Source organism: Rhinolophus sinicus, chromosome X, assembly GCF_036562045.2.
Source record: "Rhinolophus sinicus isolate RSC01 chromosome X, ASM3656204v1, whole genome shotgun sequence".
NCBI classification, from domain to species: domain Eukaryota; kingdom Metazoa; phylum Chordata; class Mammalia; order Chiroptera; family Rhinolophidae; genus Rhinolophus; species Rhinolophus sinicus.
Window position 1 is genome coordinate 29,296,342 of NC_133768.1, and position 13,220 is coordinate 29,309,561.

Consider the following 13,220-nt stretch of genomic DNA (forward strand, 5'->3'; position numbering starts at 1 on the left):
CTAGAAAGATATTCCTTAAGAGTGTTCCTCATTAGCGATAGGGAGTGGTGAAGCATGAAGCCAGTGGAAGGAGCAGAGTGGGTGTGAGGGGACCAAGTGTAAAGAGGTCAAAACTTTGCCAGATTTAACTGTTGCCATGGAAACTTGTTTTTGGAGGTTTTCTAAGGCATGAAATGGTTTAAGTGATCAATGATCATTATCTGAGATCTGTTGCTTTAGGTCAAAATAAATGTTTTGGAAATGTGTGAATGATTTTGCTATTTTTCCAATCAAAATCCCATTTATTCTGTAGTATATTTGGTGATATTCAAACATGACTTCACATGCCATTTCCCATATTCTGTGCCAGGGAAATATGTATGCCTTTGTCACTTACTAGCAGTGTGACCTGGAGTAAGTTGCCCAACCTTCTCTATGGCCCAGGTTGCTCGGCTTTCAAATAAGTCTAATGACTAATTAACTCGTATGTTTATTAAAAAGGTTAAATAGACACTGAATGGGAAAATTTTAGCATATACCTAACACAGAGTAAGCATTCAATAACTGTTTTTTCATCCTTTTCCAAAAGAAAACCATTAATATAAAATCGCATTGCTCTCAGTCTTTAAACATGAGTCTGATACTTACACTTACAAGATAATATGAAACTAGAGAAAAACAATTCCTAATTTTGTAAAAGGACTTATATACTGAGAAATGTTTTTTTATTGAATGTTAAAACAAGAATTTTGAAAAATCAACTCCTTAGTGTATTTAGCAGAGAAAAAACTCCATTTGTCAAAATAAAAGCTTATGCTATTGAAAATATAATAGCTATAATTACTAGTCCTATTCGATGTTTTTGTAACACTCTCTTCAGACAAACTGAAAATCTTTATTAAATCAATGATGCTGCATCTTAGAGAGTTGCTTTTGCTCACCACTACTATTTCTGTTAATACCTATACTTTTCCAACTCTGATAAACCCAAGCACCAACCTTCAAGCTTTTATTTACTTTGTTCCCTTTTGGACTGGTTGGGCCCAGCCAGAAGAGAGGAATATAGGGAACAAATTAATCACATGTACATATGCCATGTTTCCCCGAAAATAAGACCTAGCCAGATAATCAGCTCTAATGTGTCTTTTGGAGCAAAAATTAATATAAGACCTGGTCTTTTTTCACTATAATATAAGACCTGTTATAATGTAATATAATGTAATGTAATGTAATACAATATAATATAATACAAGATCTTATATTAATTTTTGCTCTAAAAGACGCATTAGAGTTGATTGTCCGGCTATGTCTTATTTTCAGGGAAACATGGTACTATGGATAAAATTACCATCTTTTGAAACATTCTTTTTATAATCACTATTTACTGCATTTGGTTTGAAGGTTCATTGCTGACAGTCAGGTTGCCGAGTCTAATGTTCTTCTTTCAATAAGTTTATAAGAATTTGACTGTTGGTCTCCTACTGTAGCTAATTAATAACAAAAATAAATATGCAAGTTAGAAATGCAATTGTTTAGAAATAAAATTAAAATTACATTGCCAAGGAAAAGGTTTTTCACTGGAAAAAATTAAGTATAAATTAGTGGCGTAATTTTGACTAAGATCCATTGTTTAAAAGTGTTCTTTCAATTAAAATATAAGCTACTGAATTGACCTGTAATTGCTTCCATAGTCCTCTTCATCTGTTTCCCTTTTTTTTTTTTTGAGATAAATACTTAATTTCTCATTCTGGTGTATAATTTATGGTCTTGTTATAGTCATATAAAGCTTTTGAATTTTTTTCAAATGCTTGTCCAATTTCTCTTTGTTAAGGGATAATAAAAATGTAATAATGTTTAAATGGATATCTTGGAGGAAGAAAAAATATGCTGAGTAAATAAATGGACTGAAATGAGAAAGAATGGAGCATGTATATTTTCAATTTTGGGGAGTATTTCTTAGTATTTGAAATACTGATCAGGTTTCCTTATTATTCAGTGCACACATATTATTTACCATATGTAGGTTTATCCAAATAATGGCTTTATCTAACTGAATTGTTTTCTTAGTTTCATTTTCAAATTGTTCATTGCTAGTATATAGAAATTTAACTAATTGTGTGTGTTGATTTTGTATACTATATGTTTGCTGGATATATTTATTAGGTATAACATTTTTATTGTGGAATCATTAAGGTTTCTACATGTAAGATCATATCATCTGCAAACAGAAATGATTTTACTTCTTCCTTTCCAGTTTTGATGCCTTTACTACTGTATCCTGCATAATTGCTTTGGCTAGAAATTCCAGTACTGTGTTGACTAGAAATGGCAAATTCAGGCATCCTTGTCTTGTACCAGTCTTAGAGAAAATAATTTTGTTTTTCATGACTGTGTATAATGTTAACTGTGGGTTTTTCATATGCGGCCATTATCATACTGAGCAATTTCTCTACTATCCCTATGGTGTTTTTATCATGAAAGGCTGTTGAATTTTGTCAAATACTTGTTATCCATCAATCAAGATGATCATGTGTTTTTTTTTCCCTTCATTCTGTTAATATGGTATATTACATTGATTATTTTTTGTATGTTGAACCACTCTCCATTCATTCAGTTTTCTGAGAGCTGATACCGTTCTATTATTGGCCAAATTTTCTTAATTATTATAAGAAATCTGTTTGAAAATTATCATTTTAATGGAGATTTTGAAAAAATTTCTTTGACCTTTCCATTAAATTGTTCTGCACCTCCATCAGATTTAATTCTAATATTAGGACTTATAATTACGTTTGGCTTAATATTTATTTGTTTTAAGGTAGAGCTACTTTAATATCTGAAACTGACCTTTCATTTTAGGAAACTAATCCCTGGTTAATCTGACATTTTATACTTATGTGTTATAGGTAGAATTTCATTTTCCATTAAAAACACACAAGATGATGATGCTAAGAAAGACATAGATCAAGATCATGATCAAAATGAAGATGAAGATAAAGATCAAAATCAAGATATACTACCCTTCTATGGGAAATCAGGATCAGAACTATTCCAAATGCTTGATGAGGAAGACTCAGGTAAATTTATTATTATGGAAAGTTTCATGATCAGTTTTCATAAGCCCTCATTCACTTTTAAATTAATAGATACTTTACATTCATAACACATATAGAAATGTGTGTTGTATGTATTTGTCAAAATTTTACTGTATTATTTCAGGATTAACTTTATATAGTTTACTTTCTGGATTTGTACTGCTATTAACACATTTTTTGCGGGAAACGAGTAAACTCGTCATAGGCGGGAAAATGCCCGCTTACAAAGTGTTAACATTAACAGATTATAATCCTTCAGCTCCAAGGCTGCCTACTCTTTCTTAAGTGAAAAACTTTACTTATATTTCTGTTATTAATCAAAAAGCAACAGTAAATTTCTGATAAATGTTAATGAGTGTATATTTTTTTCTTTAAATATGCTTTGTATCAACATAAGTTACGATGGCAATGTTCCTTATACGTAAAAGAAAGCAAATGCTATATTTACTGTATTATAAAACTTCCCTATATTATAAAACTTCATTTGAATGTTATTAAACATATCGTTTTAGTAGACATTCAAACGAAAATGAGATGATGGAGCATGGGTATAAACAAGGCAGATTTCCTGGATAAGAGGGGATTGAGTTTTCTTATGGTTCACTAGTAAGGGCATAAGAGAAGAGTGAGTCTCTAGGAGCAAAGTTGTGGAGACAAGCGTATACCCAAGAAGAAGTCTTTATTAAATGAGTTTGCATTTAGTCAGGATACTTCAAAGAAACAGATCCCACCATCATATTATAATGTAATGTAATGTAAAGTAGTTCTATTTTTAAGTTTTTGAGGATCCTCCATACTGTTTTCCATAGTAGCTATATGATTTGCAATCCTACCAACAGTATACAAGGGTTCCCTCTTCCCCACTTCCATGCCACGATTTATCTCTTGTCTTTTTGATGACAGCCATTTAACAGGTGTGAGGTTATATCCCGTTGTGGTTTTAATTTGCATTTCCCTAAGGACTAGTGATGAAACTTAAATTTTAATAGTGAATATTATCCGAATGATAGAAATGTGTACACATATATACCGAGGGTGGCCAAAAAATGTATACACATTTTAGAAAGGAAAACTGTATTAAAATTTTAACACTCAATATATACTGATAACAAAAGATGAATACAAGTCACGTTTGACTTCTGCAATTACGAGAGGTGCTCAAAATGGTTACCATCAGCGTCCAGACACTTGTGATTACAGCGAACTACTGCTTGAGCAACGTTGACCAAAGTGTTAACATTTCTTAAAATGTGTATACATTTCTTGGCACCCCCTGGTCTTTGGATATATCAATTATATATAATTTGTGTACCCCAGTGTATTTATATATGTATATGTAGATCTATATATCTATGTCTTTATTGATATATTAAGTCTGGAATTTTATACAAAAAAAAATGATGTAGTGTATTCTTGGTCATGAGATGATGAATCATTTCCATTTTCTTTAAGTTTTGCAGGAATTTCTCAAGTTACTATAGTGAATGTTATTGATTTTATAATTAGAAAAAAGTTTTAATATGTTTAAGGCCTGTATTTAACCAATGCTTATTAATTATTTTTGTTTTTCTCTTCTTCAATAAAGCAACACTAATCCCGCTCTAAACAATGAATTCATATGCAGTATACATTTTTAGCACTGTAGGAATTAAGTCAACTACATCACAACATTTCTTTATGTAGTATTCACAACAATTACAAATAGTAGGTGTTATTGTCTTTATGACAGTTAATTTTATGTGTCAACTTGGCTCGGCCCTGGTGCCCAGATATTACGTCAAACATTCTGGGTGTTTCCGTGAAGGTGAATTGGGATGAGAATCATATTTAAATCTGTGGACTTTGCTAAAGCAGATTGCCTTCCATAATGTGGGTGGGTCCTATCCAATCCAGCTGAAGGTCATCATAGAACAAAGACTGCCCTCCCATGAGCAAGAAGGAATTCTACCAGTATACTGCCTTTAGACTTAAACTTGCAACTCTTTCCTGAGTCTCCAGCCTATCGGCCTATCCTACAGATTTTGGATTTACCAAGCGAATTATGTGAGCCACTTGCTAAAACTGCATACCCACAGAAACACACACACACACACACACACACACACACACACACACACCACTCCCGACCCCCGCTGCCTGTGGTTTTCTTTCTCTGGAGAATCCTGACTAATGCAGTACCATTCCACAGATGGCCAGACTATTCTACTGCTTTTTGCACTAACCCAGAATCATGGAGCATTCAGTCAGTCTTCTTAGATTGACTTCTTTTCTCTTCAAATTATTGCCCTGTGAGTTCAATGTGAATTAAAGGATTGGAAAAATCCATAAAATATACATGAGCTAGAAGGGGAAACACTTTTCATTTTAAGAGATGAAACATTTAAATGTCATAAAAGCATTTAATGAGATGTCACATTTAAATGTCATAAAAGCATTTAAAATTCTTTCATAAAATATAAGGATCAGCCAATACAAACGTGAGCAGTGGTTTCCTCAGTAATCTAACATCAATATAAATTTGATAACTTATTCTTTGCGCATTAATGGTTTTAACATAATTAATTGGTATCTAAAATAAGTAAGCACAGGAGGCAATTCAAAATGTGGGGGCAAGATTTCCCTCAGGAACTTCTCACAGGTATTTGTAATAAGTACTCACCTAGATCTCTCTTTTTCTCCTTCTCACTACTGGTGTCTCGGAATATCTGAATTGTTCTCAGCTCCATTAATTTGATAAGTGCTCCTTGACAGCTGAAGTATCAGACTAGGACAGAATACAGTATAATACAATATATTACGTTGCAGAACAGTGAAGTGTAGTACAGTAAGATACAGTACCATACACTACACTACAGTGCCATACAATGGCATTCAGTGCTTTACGATATAATATAATACAATGCAATGGAAAACAAGATACTTTCTCTTTCAGAAGAGAAAGACACTGAGAATTTCATGGTCTGGGCCCCTTATTTCATAGATGAGGAAAATAAGCCCCAAGGAGGCTAGTGATTTACCTAAGTAATTTAGTCAAATACAGTTTTGGGAATCTTTAAAACTTGACAATACTGATATGAAAATTCATACAATTAACTGAAACTGGAGGACATTTTAAACCCCAAACTCAGTTAATGCTGAAGAATAAAGAATATCAAAATGAAAAGCTGAACAGATGAGAACAAATAGAAACAACCTGGGTTTGATGCCATTACAGACCCTGCTACACAGATCTGTGGTAGACCAGAGTTCCGGTTTAGCCCCACTGCAGCTTTCTTTGTATGAAATCACTAGGATCCTTTCTCACCCTCCCAAAAAACCGTAAAGCTCATGAACTATTCCTGACTTTGTCTTTAGACTAGATTCTTACGGTGCTAGAAATGTACCGTTGTGAATTTTAATACTGTATTTAGATATTTCTGCCTGCAATATGTGAATGTTTTGACCATTAGGAGGGAGAAGGATTGATTATTCTTTATTTTGAAATATTAATTCTTAAAAGTAAAATATCCATAATTTTATTTTAGCAGGGAACTGAAGTTACTGGGGAAAGCACAGAGCAGGGAGCTTTTCCAGGGCATTTCCGTGGTCATACAGGATGAGGCTCGGCTTATCGCTCACAAACTGTGATGAAATTACCTCTTTACCCTCCCCTCAGGGCTCTTGACAAATGAGTCCATCAGAAAGAGTTTGAAAATGATATCTGTTCATGTTTCTCAAATTTTAGGTTAAGTATGGTGTTCTGAAGCCTATATTAAAAAGTGCTTTCTTGTTTATTTTCCAGAAAGTGACACGTTACATGTCTGGTATGATCTTGAGATCCATATCCATCCTGGGAAACCTGTAGACGTTATTGAAATGAAATGTATTGCTATGGTAAGAGCTCATTAAATGTTCATAGACTCTGTCTTTGTGCAAACAGGGCTTTTTGTTGTGCACTTAAATTGCTGTCCCTAAAAAGATCCATATTAAATAAGCCTAGTGGGGTTAATTACTCTAATTATAGCAATTTTGTTTTTAAATCCAGTAATATATACCTTGAATGCTTATTGAAAAGATCTTTTAGTTGTATGGTATCTTATAGTAGCATCACTGATTAGCATTCTACCTGCATATTTCAAGAGTTACTAGAGCCAGCTTAACCTTGGCCTACGTGCTTGCCATCACTCGGACGATAAAAGCAGCACTGGGCTCTCTAGACTCTTACGATATAGTACTGATTTCTTCTGTAGGCCTTTCATTTGCAGCAACTGGCATAGATTTGGAGTTTTAAATAATAGTTACTAAGAAGACAGGGAAAGACAAATACCATGTGATTTCACTTCATTGTGGAATCTAAAAAAACAAATGAACAAACAAAACCGGAACAGATTCATAGATACAGACAACAAAGTGATGGTTGCCAGATGGGAGGGGGTTGGGGCGCTGGGTGAGAAAGGGGAAGAGATTAAGAAGTACAAAATGGTAGTTACAAAATAGTCATGGGGATGTAAATTACAGCATAGGGACTATAGTCGTAATATTGTGATAACTATGTATGATGCCAGGTGGGTGCTAGACTTATTGGGGAGATCACCTCATAGGTTACATAAAAGACCTCATAGGTCTAACCACTATGCTGTACACCTGACACTAATATAATATTGAATGTCAACTGTAATTGAAAAAGGTTTTGTTTTTTTTTAGATAAATAACAATGACTAAGAATAGGATAGTCTTATGTAAATTAAGTGTTATAAATCTATGTCCAGGATTATTTAATAAAATAAAGTATTGACAATCCTAGTTTAAATGAAACATGAGCATAGTATTAATTGCTATTAACCATGTTTTAATTCTATTTAATTTTCCTATCGTTAGTACTTGAATATTTAGATCTATAATAAAGGTTATTTGCATTTTTAAATGTGAAGATAGATTTTTTTCACACAATTGATTGTTTAGAATCTTGAATTTTGCTCCAACAAATAGAAAATATGAAAAGATGTAAAACACTTTAAGTCTATAAATCAATTATTTGTCTATCTGATTTCTGGGTAAGTTTCCATTGAACCATAGAGAATAGATGGTTGAACTATTGAAATGCACTCAAGTAGATTGCAAGAGCAGTCTCTTCTGAGTGGAAAATGATTTCATAGGATGATGATAGTGTTATCTCACTCAATGAAAATGTCCTATTTCCGTGACCCTGTTAATCACTGCAGAATAAAATCATTCTTAAAGGTTATTTTTAAATGACGTAACTTTAATTATGAAACTAACTTACCATAGGGATGATTACTAGATTAACAGTCATCTCTTTCAGGGCATAGGAGAAAAAAAGTTTTTTTTAATTGGTCCAGGAGAAATTGGGACCATGAGGTGGCACCTCAAAAAGGGGGACATTGGCTGCCTTATGTTTAAAATAGGGGTAGAGCTGAGTAGAAATGTGCAACACAAGTCACCCCAAATAGATGCAATTCTAAAATTACTTACAGATGGACAACTGGTGCATCTTCTCATTAAATAGCACATAAAGTACCCCTTTTTTGGAAAGAGTTATTAACCTTTCAAGAAAATATTGATAGAAATTGAGATTTTCAAACTCAACTTCTCATGGTAAAGATTGTCACAGAGGTTGAGAAACACACACCATCAGGGTACTTTATGTGACTATGTAAGAAGACTGAGCAAAAAGTAAAAAGAAGCTGCCGCTGTCTTCAAGTATGTTTTCATATTTATTTATTTATTTTATTTATTTGTTTCAGGTGTACAAAACAACATAATGATTAGACATTTACACACTTTACAAAGTGAAAACCCCAGCAAGTCTACTATTCGTCTGACACCGTACATAGCTATTACAATATTATTAACTCTATTCCTTATGCTGTACTTTACATCACATGACTATAAGAATAATGGACGTGACTATATACTTTTTAATTATAGTTGACATTCAATATTATTTTATATTAGTTTCAGGTATACAGCTCAGTGGTTAGGCATTTATATAATTTATGAAGTGATCACCCCAATAAGTCTAGTACCCATCTGACACTATACATAGTTTTTACAACATTATTGACTATATTTCCCATATTGTAATTATACCCCTGTGGCTATTTTGTGACTACCAATTTGTACTTCCTAATCCCTTCACCTTTTTCACCCATCCCTCCAACCCCCCTCCCATCTAGCAACTATCGGTTTGTTCTCTGTATCTATGAATCTATTTTTGTTTTGTGTGTTTGTTTGTTCTGTTCTTTAGATTCTACATACAAACGAGATCATATGGTATTTGTCTTTTTGTCTGACTTATTTCACTTAGCATAATGTTCTCTAAGTCCATTCATGTTGTCACAAATGGTAAGATTTCGTTCTTCTTTATGCCCGAGTAATGCTCCTTTGTATAAATGTACTACAATTTCTTTATCCAGTCGTCTATTGATGGACATTCAGGAGTTTCCGTAACATTTGGTTACTATGAATAGCACTGCAGTAAACAGGTGTGTATATATTTTTTTGAATTAGTGTTTTGGATTTCTTTGGATAAATACCCAGGAGTGGAATTGCTGGGTCATAAGGTAGTTCTATATTTAATTTTTTGAGGAACCTCCATACTGTTTTCCACAGCGACTACACCAATTTGCAATCCTGCCAACAGTGCACAAAGGTTCCCTTTTCTCCACATCCTCGCCAACACTTGTTGTTTGTTGATTTTTTGATGATAGCCATTCTGACAGGTGTGACACGGTATCTCACTGTGGTTTTTATTTGCATTTCTCTGTTGATTAGTAAGGTTGATCATCTTTTCATATGTCTGTTGCCCATCTGTATGTCCTCTTTGGAAAAATGTCTATTCAGGTCCTCTGCCCATTTTTTAATGGGTTTGTTTCTGTTGCTGTTGAGTCGTATAAGTTTTTTATGAATTTTGGATATTAACCCCTTACCAGATGTATCATTGGCCATATCTTCTCCCATTCAGTAGGATGTCTTTTTGTTTTGTTGATGGTTTTCTTTGCTTTGAAAAAATTTTTAGTTTGATATCCCATTTTTTTATTTTTTATTTTGTTTCCCTTGCTCGAGGAGATATGTCAGTAAAAATATTACTAAGGGTAATGTCTGAGAGTTTAATGCTTATATTTCTTCTAGGAGTTTTATGGTTTCAGGTCTTACATTTAAGTCTTTAATCCATTGTGAGTTTATTTTTGTATGTGGCGTAAGAAGGTGATCCAGTTTCATTTTTTGGCATGTATCTGTCCAGTTTTCCCAGCACCATTTATTGAATAGAATGTGTTTACCCCAATGTAAATTCTTGCCTCCTTTGTCATAGATTCAATGATTGTATAGGCACAGATTTATTTCTGTGTTCTCTATTCTGTTCCATTGATCTATGTGTTTTGATTACTGTTTTCATTTTTAAAATTAAAATTTGCACATACCGTTTTGGTAATGCATTGTTCTCATGAATAATGTACTTTCAAATAGTGGCCCTTGACCATTTTCCATAAAGGGCTTGACCCGCCTCATGTAATAAATTCCATTATTATCATTTAATCCTAATTTGATACCATAGTAGGATACCTGTAGCTCTTCTTATTTGTGTATTACTTTTGATTATTATCAATTCTGCTATTGCTTTTATGTTTTACTGTGAATAGTTAGCATAGTTATTTCATTCATAAAGACTTTGAAATAATTTTCTGTCAAGGCCTACATAGATGAAAATGCAAGTTTTGACCCCCCATTCAATTAAGTAGTTTTCATTACAATGCAGGAGCAAACCTTGCCATCATCAACTAGATTGCTCTGTCACTGTACAGAGGTGTACCATACTAATTAAGTGTTCACTTCCAACTGAGATTGGTAGAGAAGTACAGTCTTTTTCGGCTAACTCTATCCACATAATAGGCTACTAATAAAAGTGATGTTGTTGCCAACTTACACGTTTTCTCACCTTTCTAATAGCAATAGGAGTTTTATGGTAAGAACTTAAGTGCTCTTTAATTCACGGACATGAAGATTTAGTTGATAGAGATGGTATGGATTATTTTAAATAATTCCACCAAATAAACCTTTGTGCACTTCTTGAAGACGATGCTTTCCGAATACTTTCAGAAGTACGTTAAAACTGTTATCCTCACCTATATATTGTCTCCTAATATTTTTTTACTGCATTTGCTGTTTTTGCTAAACTTTTCAGGAATATTTTCCTTAAACTTTAAAGTATCAGATGTGGCAGTAGAGCTTTCAAGACAGTAAGCCATCTCTGATTTTCTGTCTGCTTCTCAGCTTTTGTTACGTTCAACCCAATTTCCATATCTTCCCTAGAGATGAATGAATGGTCAGAATCTCTCTAAAATAAGGTTTGTGTAAGAAATATTGGCACCTTCGAGGCACATAAATTTGGTTATTTCTTACAGCATGTTCCAAAAAGTAGATTATATTCACAATAAACAATAATTGGTTGTGAATAGTTCATTCTCTGTTGGTATAAAATATTTACGATTTCTCTTGGAAATTTTAACATGTAGTATCTGCTGTTCCATTTTGTTTGAACTCAAAAATCTCGTATGTCATATAGCTTGGCTGTGGGAATTTAATGAGAGTCATGCACTGTCTTCCCACTACAATAATTCCAGTATATAGCAATGAGCAATATTTTCTGGAAACAATACTTAAGTGTGAGAAGAAAACTTTATGTGCTTTAAGTTAGATCAGTCATAGTCTTCATAATATTTGTTCTGTTGTCAATAATAATTGCATGACCATTTCTTGACTTATTTTTTTGTTCTATAATCAGCCTTCAATTAAATTCACTATATTGTTAATGGTGAGACCCAGAAGTCTCTCCACAAGCTATAATAGTAAGGGAGGAGCATATTGAAAAACACTGTTAATCCACTTGTTGTCAAATATAAAACATTAAGACAAAACAGCATAGTATGTGAGTTGCCAACTATTTTCCGTAAGTTTTTAGTTTAAAATTTTATCCTCCATAATGTGACATATTTTAGATACTCATTTTGTTATGTATTTTCTTCTTTCCTTTATATTTTCATATTCTTTATTTTTCTGGCTGATAGATCATAGGTCATGGGAGTTGTACATGGTACTGAAAGTTTTTCTTCTTCATGAAGTATTAACATAGGAAAAATAAGCATTTTGCTTTGAATGTATCTTGACAAGTTGTGGAAAATTCTTAAATGGGAGTTTTACAAAAATATCTCATGGCCTATTTTGTGTTAAATCACAAGATACATACATTGCTATACCATAGGTAGATATAGATATAGTTAGATAGATCTCTCTATATAGATACTTATATAGAGAAAGAAAGAATCTGTCTTCATTAGCTATGCAGGAAGGTACTTCCTAGGAGTCAGTACCTGCAATTAGATAAATTTCATAGCCCCCCCCCCACACACACACATGGTTACATGAACAAGCCTATAGACGCTACAGGAGTTCCTGGCTTTTTCACAACGCCTGGGGGCCTACGGTATCAATGCAGCCTCACCCCCACATCACCCCCGGTCTGGTATTAGCACCCATCTCGATTGCACCTCTGCATTCTGTATGGCTCAGGTTGGATGGCAGAGGATTGGAGATGGGGGTGGGAGGCATCATTTCTGTAGGTACGGTGACATGACATGCAGATGGCAGTAGCAGAGGCATGGCAATGACGTTTCTAGTTTATAGCTGTCTACCTGGTTCCTCTGAGTTCTGAACTGCTGGCACTGACTTTTCAATTTAGGAAAATTACTGAAACAGATTAGAGTTATCACTTCCTCCAAATTATATGCTACATTTCAAAATAGCCTTTGGAACAATTTCTTTATTGACTTGGCAATGTTTTCAAATAGAATAAAATTAAAATTGAAGACTTCTTCAATAATATACCATGCTTATATTAATATTATTGTGTGCTTTGGACCTCAGAAACAATCCTTTTATAATGAACTCATGATTATCTTCTGGGAGAGGATATGGTGAAAAATACTTCCTGCTAGCGTATGTTGAATTGTCATTGACTACATTAAACTGTTATGAGCAAAAAGCATATTCTTTATTTACTCTGACCCAGTGACAGTAGGAAATACTAAGTTTTCAGTGCGAATACTCAGTGAATTAAATTGTTCCTGCTCGGAAAATGTGTGAATTGGTAAC

General features: G+C 33.5%; 1 protein-coding gene across 1 annotated transcript in view; it reads left to right on the forward strand.

The window, feature by feature from the left end:
* Positions 1-13,220, forward strand: part of CFAP47 (cilia and flagella associated protein 47) — a 374,794-nt gene that overhangs the window by 275,409 nt on the left and 86,165 nt on the right. The window contains exons 50-51 of the mRNA XM_074323826.1: positions 2,883-3,053; positions 6,853-6,944. Coding sequence (XP_074179927.1) covers positions 2,883-3,053; positions 6,853-6,944 — 263 coding nt within the window. The remainder of the gene's footprint in view (positions 1-2,882; positions 3,054-6,852; positions 6,945-13,220) is intronic.